This window comes from Salmo salar, chromosome ssa06 (assembly GCF_905237065.1).
Source record: "Salmo salar chromosome ssa06, Ssal_v3.1, whole genome shotgun sequence".
Lineage (NCBI taxonomy): Eukaryota > Metazoa > Chordata > Actinopteri > Salmoniformes > Salmonidae > Salmo > Salmo salar.
This window is the reverse complement of record NC_059447.1, coordinates 65,138,910-65,153,562: the sequence shown is the minus strand read 5'-3', so window position 1 is coordinate 65,153,562 and position 14,653 is coordinate 65,138,910. Positions and strand designations below refer to the sequence as shown.

General features: G+C 40.2%; 2 protein-coding genes across 22 annotated transcripts in view; both read left to right on the top strand.

Moving 5' to 3' along the window:
* The window catches only part of LOC106607836 (uncharacterized), an 81,923-nt gene that overhangs the window by 39,304 nt on the left and 27,966 nt on the right, over positions 1 to 14,653 (top strand). The gene's annotated exons all lie outside the window — the stretch shown is intronic.
* On the top strand, positions 9,251 to 11,579 carry LOC106607839 (uncharacterized). The gene is made up of 8 exons (XM_014205256.2): positions 9,251 to 9,372; positions 9,618 to 9,691; positions 9,774 to 9,840; positions 9,925 to 10,052; positions 10,201 to 10,270; positions 10,371 to 10,580; positions 11,015 to 11,256; positions 11,419 to 11,579. Exons 2-7 carry the CDS (start codon positions 9,638 to 9,640, stop codon positions 11,125 to 11,127), a joined length of 642 nt encoding a protein of 213 aa, XP_014060731.1. The 5' UTR covers positions 9,251 to 9,372; positions 9,618 to 9,637; the 3' UTR covers positions 11,128 to 11,256; positions 11,419 to 11,579.

Below are 14,653 nucleotides of genomic sequence, written 5' to 3'. Positions count from 1 at the left end.
ATTTAAAATCACAATTATAAGTGTTTTAATTTAGCACTGTATCACTTTGTAAATAATGTACCAGAGAAACTAATATATTTTTTTTTTCAGACTAAAAAGGAAGCAGAAGCCAATAGGGCTCAGGAGAGGCAAACTGTACAGCCAATGGTAGTTTATTCTATATTCTACATTCACTCTACACTTGTATGTTTATTAGTAATATGAACATTATTCTTTTCAAGTTATAAACTAGAAATCAAATCAAATATTTGTGTTACTCTAAACAGATATCTAATTCATTCCAAATGAAGTTGAGATGCAGTTTGTTGTTCTCTTCTCAGGAGACAAGCTGTTGCGACTGTTTCCTCAACCCAAGTAGCTGCTGTCTCCCCTCAAGTGTACGTCCAGAGGACCAGAACACTCCCCTTATCCGAGATGCAATTTAAAAGGTATAAGATAAAGAAGTGTATGAACAGTATTGCATAAATACTGATTGATTCTGATACTTTCCATGTTTCACTGAGCACCACATACATTGTGTGATCCTTTTGTAATGCATCCAATGACTATGACTGAAATCAATTGCAGGAAGTCAATTTTCTGATGATTATGACAGTTGGTGCAATTTTTATTTTTATGGGGGAATAGACACATGAATCTCAATCATCTGAAATTAGCCTACTATAACATATAGTGGTAAATGCTCTTTTCAAGCCATTTACTTTATGTGTAGGCCTAGGCTACAACATGAAACAAGAACAAGAAATGTGTGCTTAAAAATATGATTTCTATATTGATAATGACTGAGATGGTCATACCTGTGATAAAACCAAACAATATATTCAATATTATAAACCGGGTAGTTTAGCTCCTGGATGTTGATTGGCTGAAAGCTGTGGTATATGAGACATTTGTGCCGTGTTCACGTGCTGGTCGGAACTCGGAAATGTCTGTTTTGCTAACTGGTTGAATGCGGAACATGTACAACCAGTTAGCAAGTTGAAAATGTCCAAGTTTCTTAGTTCCGACTAGCACGTGAACGCTGCCTATAAACCTGGTAGTCTGGGTCCTGGATGCTGATTGGTTGAAAGCTGTGGTATATCAGACAATATACCACGGGTATGACATAGAATTACTTGTTTACTGTTGTAATTATGTTGGTAACCAGTTTATAATGGCAATAAAGCACCTTGAGGGTTTGTGGTATATGGCCAATATACCACGGCTACGGGCTGTATCCAGGCACTCCACTTTGCTCTGTGCCTAAAAACAGCCCTCATGCTGTGTTCATGACCTAGTTGAAAATTACCACATACAACTGGGAAAAAGCCACTTGAAGTTCCCCCCAACTGGTCATTCCTAGTGGGAAAGTCATCCATCATCCTGATCTCCAACTTCTCCCACATGCTGACCTCTGACATCACCTACTAAGGAAATGACCTCTAAAAAAGCATTTTCAACAGTTAAATGCAACAGCAAAACAATTCATAAAAATTATATAGTAACATGTTTCTTTCACTATAATTTCTTTACAAGCATGATAGCTTTTAGTTTATCGTTTACACAGCTTGTTGGCCATTAGCCAATCGTCGTTTCTAAACGAGTTCAATGCACGTGAATGCATCCACTGGTAAATACCCACCTCCCTCTTGGTTATGAAGGCAGTATCAGCTGTGGTATATTGGCCACATACCACACCCCCTCGGGCTTTATTACTTAAATAATATACTGTACATGCCTTAGACATGCCTTAAACGTTACTATGCCTAATATATGAGCCACTTATTTTTTTTTTAAATGTACCAATCAATATTAACATTGTGTAATGGTATTTGACCTTTACTTTGTCAGAAAATGGTGTATTGTTGTGACAAAAATGATCTTTTGTGCAAGAAACTAATAAAAAGGAATAGATAAAGGAGGCTATTTATTTTGTCAGAGCCATAGAGACGTTCCTGATTATGAGTTGAATGTTACCCCCGCCCATTCAACAGGCTGTGATAGCCTAATGCCACTTTCTGATTACTAGAAATCAGGAGGACAGTTCAAGAGTGAAAATACCCGACATGGAAGTGTTCACATAAATTAAGATAATATTACTTTTGATCTGGTATTTGACGACCCTCTCGTCCAAACCTGATTGTGACTAGTTTGTTTATTATTTGTGTTGGTTGACGTCGTGACAGTCTTATGCGGTAAATAGACTACGAATTGGTCATCTTAATTTGTGTATATTTTTCTAGTTTGGGCAGCCGATAGTGCATGGGCGCTAGATCTGCACTATCGTCTGTCTAAGCTTGATATGCATTTTGTTAAGGTGTATCAGGCAGGGGACCAATCAGGCAGAGTAAAGAAAGTGCATGTTGTGGAGGATATTATATATATATATGAGAGAGAGAGGGGGATGCTCTGACAGAGAGGAACTGGTCTGCATCATTACAGCTCACTCTGTGTCACGTTCTGACCAGTAAAGGGGTTATTTGTTATTGTAGTTTGGTCAGGGGGTGTTTTGTTTAATGTGGTTCGGGGTTTGTTGGGCTATGTTCTGTTTTGAGAGGGGTGTTTGTTTAGAGTGTTTCGGGGTTTGTTGGGCTATGTTCTATGTTAGTATATTTCTATGTTTATCTAGTATGTTTAGTTAATGGGGTTGACCTTCAATTGGAACCTAGTTGCTTCTAATTGAAGGTCCTATTTAAGAGAGGTGTTTTTCTGTGGGATTTTGTGGATAGTTGTTTCTTGTGTAGCTGTGTGCCTCACAAGACTGTTTCGTCGTTGTTTTTGTATTAAGGGTTTTGTTTAGTTTTCTTCGTACTGAATAAAGAAGATGAGCATTCATGTTCCTGCTGCGTTTTGGTCCAATCATTACGACAACCGTTACACTCAGGACCAGAAATGGTTTGTGCAGCTAAAACAGAATAATAAAAGACAATAATGCCAGTTTGATACAGGTGCAACATGTAGTGAGTAGGAGAGTGAAAGAGAATATCACCAAATTCCCCACTACAGGCAAGCAACACACAACTGAAGCTGTTCTCGGGAGAGCTAATTTGATCAATGGGGCGATATCACACAGACTGTGTGTCATAAGATTCGTCTTCTGAGGAGTAAGAAATATCAGACCAATACGCAGCGTGGTAAGTGTCCATACTTATATTTTTATATAAACGTGAATACTGAAAGAAAACGAACGACAGTCCTGTAAGGTAACCTAACTATACATGGAGACAACCACAAGAGAAAATAAACCCACTTAAATATGGCCTCCAATTAGAAGCAACGACAAACAGCTGCTTCTAATTGGAGGTCGTTCCCAAAACTAACATAGAAATAGACACACTAGAAAACCCACATAGAAATAGAAAGCATAGCACATAAACCCCAAAACAACAAACACACCCCTGCCACGTCCTGACCAACTACAATAACAAAATGACCCCTTTACTGCTCAGGACGTGACACTGTGTTTAAGGGGGTTAAGCACAAGGTAGTCTTTGAAGTTGATGAGTTGGATCAAAACCCACTACTCTCTGGTTTTACGTGTGAGCACTTAGGACTCATAACTCACAATTCCAGCCGAGCTAAACACAGTGGAGCAGTGCTCTAAAGAGCTGCTAAGCTAATATCATGATGTGTTCAATAATCCAGTGAAGTCTGTGCCAGGGGATATAGAGTAGACGTAACATAGTAAATGTAAATCCAAGATACTCAAATTAGTATATGTTACGTTTGGTATGGTTATGTAAGACAGATGGTTACTGAGGGTGGTTTATCGGGGTGGGTGTATAAGTCAAATGTCTAGCAACTCAAAGGCTGCAAGTTCGAATCTCATCAGGGACAACTTTAGTATTTTAGCAACTTTACAACTACTTACTACTTTTTTAGCATGTTAGCTAACCCGTCTCTTAACCATAACCATAACCCTTATAGCTAACCCTTATCCTAATCTTAACCCTTTAACCTGACTCCTATATTTAACCCTAACCTTAACCCTAACCCCTAGCCTAGCTAACGTTAGCCAACATTATCCACCAAGCTAGAATTCATAACATATCATGTGATTTGCAAATTCGGAACATATAGTACGTTTTGCAATTTGTTACATATTGTACGTTTAGCAAATTCGTAACTATAATACAAATTGTAATTCGTAACATCATGCGAAAATGTATGATGGACATCCACAAATTAATACATACCATGTGAAACCTTCCCTGTAGCTCAGTTGGTAGAGCATGGTGTTTGCAACACCAGGGTTGTGGGTTCGATTCCCACGGGGGGCCAGCACAGAAAAAAAATAAAAAATGTATGAAATGTATGCATTCACTACTGTAAGTCGCTCTGGATAAGAGCGTCTGCTAAATGACTAAAATGTAAATGTAAACGTAATATATGATACTAAATGGAGTGTCTCGGATACATACAAAATAATACGAAATGCTCTGAGACCAGCTTGCCACTTTGTACTGGACCCGAGGTCGCCCCTGTGCAAAATGCACAATGGAATGTAACTATAGACTTGAAGACACGAGTGAAAGCCGAACTAGATAAATATGAGCTTGATGGACATGTCACCCCAGTGACTGATCCGATGCCCTGACTAAGCAACATGATCGTGGTTGCCAAGCCAGAAAATGTCAGATTATGTATGGACCCAAAGCACCTTTATCAGGCACTGAAAAGGTTTCACTACCTTATGCCAGCATTAGAGGATGTGTTGAACAAACTGCCCAAGGCACGCGTATTTACACTGGTGGATGCCTGAGATGCCTATCTCCACTGTAAACTCAATGAGGACAGCAGCCAGCTGACTACATTCTGAATGCCATGGGGAAGGATGAGATGGCTGGAACTTCCCTTTGGCGTGTCCATGGCCCCCAAGATCTATCAACGTAAGAAACATGAACTGCTGGGGGACCTCAGAGGCATCGAGCCGTTTTACAGACGATATTCTTGTTGTCTGATGCCGAGACTCCGATGAAGAGGACAGTGCGTGACCACAACAACAACCTGTGTGCACTGATGGAGCGGTGCAGGGAGGTGAGGCTCAGACTCAGTGTGCAAAAGCTGCAGTTCAAGCTGAAAGCAGTTCTGTTTCATGGACACATACTATCCTCTGAGGGACTGCAAATAGACACAGAGATGAGCGGGGCTGAACTGGAGATGCCAACGCCCACTGATGCCAAGGCAGAACAGCATTTCATTGGCTTTGTGACATACCTGGCCAGGTTCCTGCCAAAGCTGTCTGAGTTGAGAGTTAATAACAGTTGAGACAGACCATAAGCCGTTGATCTTCAAGAAGCTGCTCGTCTGTGCCCCTAAGTCTTTCCAAGGTATGTTAATGCAGCTGCAAAACTACAACCTGGGTGTCACCTAAAAGCCTGGGCCGGAAATGTACATCAGCGACTCTCTGAGCAGAGCAACAACACAAGCCAGGAGGACAGATGCACGACACACACAGCACACTGGGACCAGGCACAACATTGCGATGTTACAAACCACAGGTTCTGCCACATCTTATAGTGCACAGAGGTGGGTGAGGACTTACAAGACTTAATGTCAGTAGTTCTTGCAGGATGGACAGCTGTGAAAGAAGACACATCTTTGAGTGTAAGAGACTATTGGTCGTTCTGCGATGAAATCAACGTGCAGAATGGGTGCTGTACAGAGGACAATGCGTTATTATTCTAAGGGACTGGAAATGCCGGAAATGCTGAGCCGCATGAATGCAAGACACATTGGCGGGGAGGCACGCTATAGACAGGCAAGGGACACACTTTTCTGGCCGAACATGAGAGGAGAAATCAAGGACATGTATCCAACTGCTCAGCCTGTAATGAATATGCACGAGCACAGCAAAATGAATCAATGATTTCACATGACATCCCAGAGTGCCCATGGCAAACAGTGAGCATGGACTTTTTTGCGTATATAGGAAAGGACTTCCTGATTATGGTTGAGCATTACGCAGATTACTGGGAGGTGGAGCCAGATGTGTCAGCTGACACGGTCGTCACATTCTGCAAAGTCCAGTGTGCCAGTCATGGACAACCAGACTGTGTAATCACGGAGAATGGGAGGGTGCTATGATTCAGACAGATTTTTTTAAATGGCAGAGTGTGGATTCATTCATGTCACCTCCTCTCCTCACCATCCAACAGCCAGAGTGAAAGGCTTATGCAAGAGGGCCGTGCTAGACAGTATGGACGTATGGTCAGCTATAATGCAGTAGTGCAACATGCCCACAGAGGGGATGGACAGTAGCCCCGCACAGCGTCTGATGTCGCGCAGTCATCGTTGCTGGCGACACCGAACCTGCTGAAGCCCTCTTAGGTTATGGGTGTCACCAGTAGTGGTGCGTGGGTAAAATCACTAGGGAGTCCAGAAAAAATGTCATATTACAACCTGTGTTGTGATAATTGTGTTGTTTGCTCTATAACCTGTTAATTCACAGCGGCGTGTATTCATGGATGCCAAGGGAAGCCATGCTTCCCCAAAATAAAATAAATGTATAAAATAATTTGGATTTTTTCGTAATTTTCCTTCAATTCGCAAGAGGCTGAATGTATCTCAGAGGAGAAAGCATCCGAGCGAGCAAAACACGCCCCTCTGTGTCTTGAAACCAAGAAAACACCAAAATAACAAACGACGAAGAACTCACGAACAACCAAACAGTCTTGTTAGGCTCACACACGCAAAACAAGAGACAATCTCCCACAAACACTAAACCAAACACATACCCATATATAGGACTCTATATCAGAGGCAACGAGAAAGCACCTGCCTCCAATTGAGAGTCCAACCCCCCATTAACCTAAACATAGAAATACAACTAACTAGACTAAACATAGAAATACATTAACAAGGAACAGTGCCCAAAAACCCCGGAATACATAAATCAAATACCCTTCTACAAAAAACACCACCCCGAACCACATAAAACAAATACCCTCTGCCACGTCCTGACCAAACTATAATAACAAATAACCCTTATACTGGTCAGGACGTGACACTCTGTCTCTGTTGGCCATCTCGCTGATACTGTCTGGTCCAAACGAGTATGACATTGTTGCTGCCCGTAGCATTGAATGCAAGGGAAGCCAGTGAGCATTTGGCCTCCCTTAACAAAAAAAGTATAAAAAAATGTGCCAATCAGTGTTGAGCTAAACTGAGCGAGCTCAACTGTGAATGGTTGTGGCGGGAAAAAAAAGTGTCAAGGGAAGCAAGCTTGGATTTAGCGTCTCTGGCTATCAAATCGCTTTGAGAGCATACATCATTAACAGAAACAAGTTGAATTGTTGCATCTTACTGTGCTGTTGTCCTCCAGTGGCTAGCTTGCAAGCTAAAATTGTCCCTTTCCTAAATTAGCCATGGATGGATATATGGATTTGGACTTGTGGTTTTACTTAATTCTCCATACTAGCCATTGATTATAACGGCGATTCTGATCCAACCATTAATTCATACAATATTGTGCCCCTGGCCTGAGAGGATAGAATTTCAATATGTACAGTACCTAGATGTAGAAGGCTAATGTTAACTAGCTAACGTTATCCATGAGAGAAAGTTAGGCTAGCGAGCAAGCATTTTTGCCACGAAGCCTAGGACAACAAAAAATAAAAGCATGTGCTGTATGACAGGGTGATAGACCGTTTCATCAACATGAAAGAGAGGACAGCATTGGTGTTTCTCTACAAGTAGTGTGAGTCAACATGTTTTTTCTACTTGCACGAATGCGCGCGCACACACACACACACAGAAATCAGAACCATGGACAGCCACATCCTATTTAGCTTATGTTGATTGGAATAAATAGTTTTTGGTATCATTTAGTTGTCACTGTATTAGACTAAGGAAAGCTGTTTTGATGATGTTTAAATGTTTTAGTTGAAATGGTGCTGGAATAGTGGCGGCAGCTCCTGTTTTCTTTGGGACTTGCGGTAACTCTCTGTGGTTCTAAATCAATAGTTGTTTAGTTGTCCGAAGAATTTGTCGGAAACATTAACTTCCTTAGCCATGCTGTAGGTCATGTAACTGTCTGTTACATGCAATATGCGTCAGGGACTTCACCAGAAAGAGGTTGCTATCTGGTTTTGGGATAAAACAAAGGTGTGGTTGAAATGTGTTCTGCCACTGTGTCTTCTTATTGTCTCGGCCTTTAGGACTACTGTAATATATCATGGTTGCAAGGCATATGAATTAACAGCAAACAACGCAATTATCACAGCACATACAGTGTAGGTTGTAATATGGCTTTGGCTTCCCCAGTAATTTTACGCACACACCGCTACTGTTAATTCATATGCCTTGCGACCATCATCTGCCTAGTGGCTGTCTGTCACGACCAACCAAAAGCAATAGGCTATGGACACACACACACACACACACACACACACACACACACACACACACACACACACACACACACACACACACACACACACACACACACACACACACACACACACACACACACACACAATATTATACTGTTGGTGTTGGGGTATCAAGCTTGATTGAATTGTAATTCTTTAATAAAAACGATGCATATTTTCCCGTTTTATTCCTGCCTTATCCCTATTGAAGCTAGTTATGGAGTGAAATTATGACTTTGCAGCTTGAATAGAGGATGCTTTATGTACAAGCCGGTACACAGGCGACACGAGTGTATTACCGGGAATGCACATGACGCCTAGAAGATAGTGCAGGGGCGATAAATGTGCACTATCGTCAATCTAGGCTAATATATCTTGCCTCAGCCACAATCGATGTAGTTATGTATTTCAGTAACAGGCAATCTGTCATTGTCGTGTGTGTAGGTGGCAGGGAAGTCAGGCGCAGGAGAAACCAACTTGGTGTAACTGGAGTAGTTTAATTAAGAAAAAACAAACTCCAAAAACCAATGTACATCAATAAAATAACATGGGTAAAATAACCCATCGCGCACCAATACAAATACACGAGCACATAACAACAAACAATCTCCCACAAGGACATGAGGGGAAACAGAGGGTTAAATACACATGTAATGAATGGGATTGGAACCAGGTGTGTAGGAAGACAAGACAAAACCAATGGAAAATGAAAAATGGATCAATGATGGCTAGAAGAGCGGTGACGTCAACCGCCGAGCACCGCCCGAACAAGGAGAGGCATCGACTTCGGCAGAAGTCGTGACACAATCCTATGTATGTGTCTCTGCAGCGTCAGGAAACTACAGCCAATAACAAGGTAATGATGCTGCAAATGTTCAATCTACCCCTCTTTCCTAGATTTGTATTCCTCATGAGAATTTGCAGTATTTGACGTCCCACTCATCCAACACTCATCTAAACAGTGACTGTTTCTCCGTGGGTCTTACCTGGCAGCGCAATAAAGGTCGATAAACAGCAGCAGGTGGGTTGATATTCGTAATTTTTGCATCCAGTCATGGCCTAATGACTCTTACCTTGACCCAATCAGTGAATTTGTCATTTGAGGCCCAGGCTTATTGAATTGTGCAAAACGTTGATACATGTACATTTTACAGCAAGAAGCAGCAAGGAAACTGTATTCTCTGGGCACAATATGTTTTCTGTCTGAAAGTGTAACGTTGTATCAGAAAAGGCCCACCATCCTGAATCTGTTATTATCTTTTCAAGATCAGAGCAGAGGACATCTCATGTTTCATGTTTCCTTACAGCAGCATCAGTGTGACAGTACAAGTATGATTCAGGTAACCACAATTAAATGATACAGTTAGCAGCTGTGTAAGCCTGTAAACAATAATAAATGGCATAACAATATCTTCCTCCTAGGCAAGGACAATGAGTTTGGAAGAGCAAATCAGGGACCTCTCACCAGTTGCAGCATCTACCCTTGCAAGTAAGTTCTATCTCCCTGAGCTTTATGCATTGTATCATCAGTTTTTGTCAACTCTCTTCCTAATTACATCATATTTGTTTTCAGGAGCTGGAATTAAAGAGGACATTGATATTCAAGAGTTAACAAGAGATGATCTGAACGAACTTCTGCCAGGCCTTGAGCATTTCAAACTTAGGAAGAAGATCAGTGAACTTCTAACCCAATCTAAACAGGTTGGTATAGCCCCAAAAGCTTCTATAGTTACTATACCACTTTGTGGGATCATTCAGTATAGTTAAGAGAATGAAGGTTTTTGATTCAATGTACATTTCCATTGTGTGTACTAATCCCCCCATATTTTCTGTTTTTTTTGTTTCTTAGGACACAGCTAAACCTATCGATTTAATTCTTAACGGGTTTAGGGAATTCCTTCCAGCTGTTGTCATGAAGAGTAAGTCCCTTTTCAAGGACTTTCAGCATAGCTGTCACCCAATATATTTGTGGTGTCTCTTTGGTTGTAATTGTATGCACTGGTCACTTTCTCCTTACAGATGCACTTGTTCCTGGGGGGGTGTTACATGGCTACGTCCCTATTCTTAAAGATTTGGAGAAGCAGCTGGCCAAAGCCCTGCACTTCATTCAGGCACACGTTGAACTGCTTGAGAGCTACAATGAAGAAGAGCCCATGGAGGCTGAGGGCAATGCTGTGTTCCCATCAGCTGACTCTGCTACAGCAGGAAACCAGCTATCCAATGTTGCAGGTAAATGACATAACTGCTGTCTGTGTTGGTTGCAGAACAGTGGGTCTCATCCTTCATGAATCAAAAGACATAGATAATGGTATAACAATTGTAAACAGGTAGATTTCATGAATAGTGTACTTTTGTTGAGAAGTTCCACATTCAAGACATTCACTATTGGGACTTTAATGGACTTTAATGGAGCTATTTTCTTAGCCTGAAATTACTCAGTTAACAATCTCCAATATTTTTCAGTACATAAAAAATCTGTTAAAGTTGTTTCAGAACAACCAGGTAACTCAACCTTAAACACGGCACGTTTTTATCAAAACATAAGAATTCTATAATGTTATTAAACCCTTTTACAGCTGGCAAAGCAATGACTTGCACAGACTCACAAGAATGTGCTGCAAAAACATTGGATTTTAATTCATACTACTTTATGTTGTCCTCAGCCTTAGGTGCTGTAGAGGCCCACCCCAAACGATCAAGAAGAGATGTGCCACTTAGCAGAACAGGCAAGACTACAAGGAAATCCCACCTCATACTTCAGGAGCAGCTGGAATAACATATGCTCCTCCAAGTACCACTGATAGTGTGCAGTTCAGGTCACGAGGCAAACTGGAGACCTCAAAATCATACCTTCCATACACTTCAGGAGCAGCTGCTGTTGAGCCATCTGCAACATCCTACAAAGGTCATTATCAAAGTGTAAACACTGTTCAATGTCATTAAATCCTTTAAAGTATCATTCATTTACAAGTTTTAAAAAAATGGATGTATCAATCACAGATTGCCCCTTTAAGGAATTGGAAACAATAATGTGTTGAGAAAGTTTGATTTGAATTGGTACTTTCAGATAGGTCCTCATCCGTAGCTGGTAGCATCCAGGCCCCAAAAGAAAAGGAAGGAAAAGAACCTGGAAGTTGGTGGAAGAACATCATTCCTTTCAGTGGATTCGGAGGAAATGAAACAAAAAAATTGCCTGGTGAGATTCTTGAGATATGCTTTGTACTAATCAAAAATGATTTGTTCATGCATTTCCTGTCAATCTAATTGGCATAAATCACTCCTTACCTCTCCCCTCTGATAGCTGATGTGTGATGAGCTTTCTAGCGTGAAATGTCTGCAATGGAAATCCACCACTTTGGCTTTGTATGTAACATCTTGGGGATATACTGTATGTAGTGTTGTAATTTAGTAATGCTTTGTTTCAAGCAGTTAAAGTCTATTCACAAGTGTGTGGAAAAACCCTGAACACTCATCTTGCACTCATGAAACAAGTGGATGATTTGGGACTTAAACGAGAGGAGACCAGTGTAGAGGACTGCCAAGTCATAATGATCTTCTGTCCTGTTACATCTGTATGGGTCCATGTTGTACGATTACCTTTAATCTAAAAAAGGTTTTTGGGTGGAAGTAGTTTTCTAAAGCTTGCATCATTTTGTCTCTCAACAGGTAACAGAGATGCCATTCTAGTGGTGATGCACCATACTTTTGATAACTGCTTTGTCACAAGCCAGAGATCTGCATCTCACTACAAAAACGTAGTAGAGAAAGTTAATGTTCTCTTCCATGACTCTGTGGGACTACTGCAGTGTAAAACAAATGATAATGCAGTGACTCGCATACATAAGGCCTTACAGAAATACAACAGCAGTACTTAGACATTATTAAGTGCCTCATTGTGGCAACACAAAGAAAGTGTCTGAAGTCTGTAACAAGATTACAACGCCACCAACATGATTTAAAAACCAACATTTCTACAACTTCCACCCAGGGCGTTGGTGACTCATTCTAGTTTAGAATAAATCATATCAGTCTGTGTAGTGAGCCAAATGAAAGATTATCTTGATTCTCAATAAGTACAAAACTAGACTTCTCCCTGTAGAACCTCTGGTGTGAGTGAATCTTTGAAGATAAGATACCTCATATGTATTTGTGAATTTCAGCTTGTTCTACTTTTAGTATTAGAAGCACATATAGTTTGAGGTGTTTTCAACTTTGTTACATTATGCCTCAATCATCAGAAATTGAACAGTTGTACCTACAGTATAGTTGTACCTACAGTATATAGCCTCGTTATTTGGTATATGTGTTACTTTCTATTTTTTACTTTAGTCTATTAAGAAAATATTTTCTAAACTCTTTTTTCTTAACTGCATTGTTGGTTAAGGTCTTGTAAGCATTTCATGGTAAGGTCTACACCTGTTGATTTGATGAGAATTTGTTGCTTACGAATGTTCTGAATTATTCTCATAGAATAAGACAAGTACAAGTGTTGCATAAAATATTGAATAACTTAGTAATAATGACATTGATAAGATTTTTCCTCCAAACTCTTCTGATATCAATAGACTTATTCATTTGTGTTGAGGAATTTCTGTCTCTGCAGATGGACTAATAAAATCTATTCCAAAGCTGAATAACAAAATAAAGTTCTGTGTTGAGCCAAGTATATATATTTTTCATATTTATCACAACCTTTGGTAAGAATGTCTTTGAATATAAAAATGTAAACCTTATTTTTGTCAAACACTTCTGATATAATTATAAAGATGCATAGCGGCATTCATTTCTTAACATTATTCTAGAAATATAGGCACATTTGCGTTTATATTCACACAAAATAAGTGATATAGGATCACTTTTCTCTTGCCTCAACAGGCTTTCCATCACAAAGTAAAGACAGACTTTAACCTCTCTAGGGTAGGTGGCACCAAATCGTCCCACCTACGTAACAGCCAGTGTAATCCCGTGGCGCATTATTCAAAAACCTAAAAAATGCAAAAACTTCAATTTTTCAAACATATGACTATTTTACACCATTTTAAAGACAAGACTCTCGTTAATCTAACCACACTGTCCGATTTCAAAAAGGCTTTACAACGAAAGCAAAACATTAGATTATGTCAGCAGAGTACCCAGCCAGAAATAATCAGACACCCATTTTTCAAGCTAGCATATAATGTCACATAAACCCAAACCACAGCTAAATGCAGCACTAACCTTTGATGGTCTTCATCAGATGACAACCCTAGGACATTATGTTATACAATACATGCATGTTTTGTTCAATCAAGTTCATATTTATATCAAAAACCAGCTTTTTACATTAGCATGTGACTAGCATGTGACTAGCATTCCCACCGAACACTGCCGGTGAATTTACTAAATTACTCACGATAAACGTTCACAAAAAGCATAACAATTATTTTAAGAATTATAGATGCAGAACTCCTCTATGCACTCGATATGTCCGATTTTAAAATAGCTTTTCGGTGAAAGCACATTTTGCAATATTCTCAGTAGATAGCCCGGCATCACAGGGCTAGCTATTTAGACACCCAGCAAGTTTAGCACTCACCAAAGTCAGCTTTACTATAAAAAAAATGTTATTACCTTTGGTGTTCTTCGTCAGAATGCACTCCCAGGACTTCTACTTCAATAACAAATGTTGGTTTGGTTCAAAATAATCCATAGTTATATCCAAACAGCAGCGTTTTGTTCGTGCGTTCAAGACACTATCCGAAAGGGTAAATAAGGGTGACGAGCATGGTGCAATTCGTGACAAAAAAAATCGAAATATTCCATTACCGTACTTCGAAGCATGTCAACCGCTGTTTAAAATCTATTTTTATGCCATTTTTCTCATAAAAAAGCGATAATATTCCGACCGGGAATCTGCGTTTAGGTAAACAGACGAAAGAAAATAAAGCATTCGGTCGACTCGGGCACGCGCCTAAGCCCATAGTACTCTGATCGGCCACTTGCCAAAAGCGATAATGTGTTCAGCCAGAGGCTGCCTCGATATCGTTCAGCTTTTTCCCGGGCTCTGAGAGCCTATGGGAGCCGTAGGAAGTGTCACGTTAGAGCAAAGATCCTCAGTCTTCAATAAAAAGAGCCCAGATGAAACACAACTTGTCAGAAAGGCCACTTCCTGCATGGAATCTTCTCAGGTTTTGGCCTGCCATTTGAGTTCTGTTATACTCACAGACACCATTCAAACAGTTTTAGAAACTTTAGGGTGTTTTCTATCCAAAGCCAATAATTATATGCATATTCTAGTTACTGGGCAGGAGTAGTAACCAGAA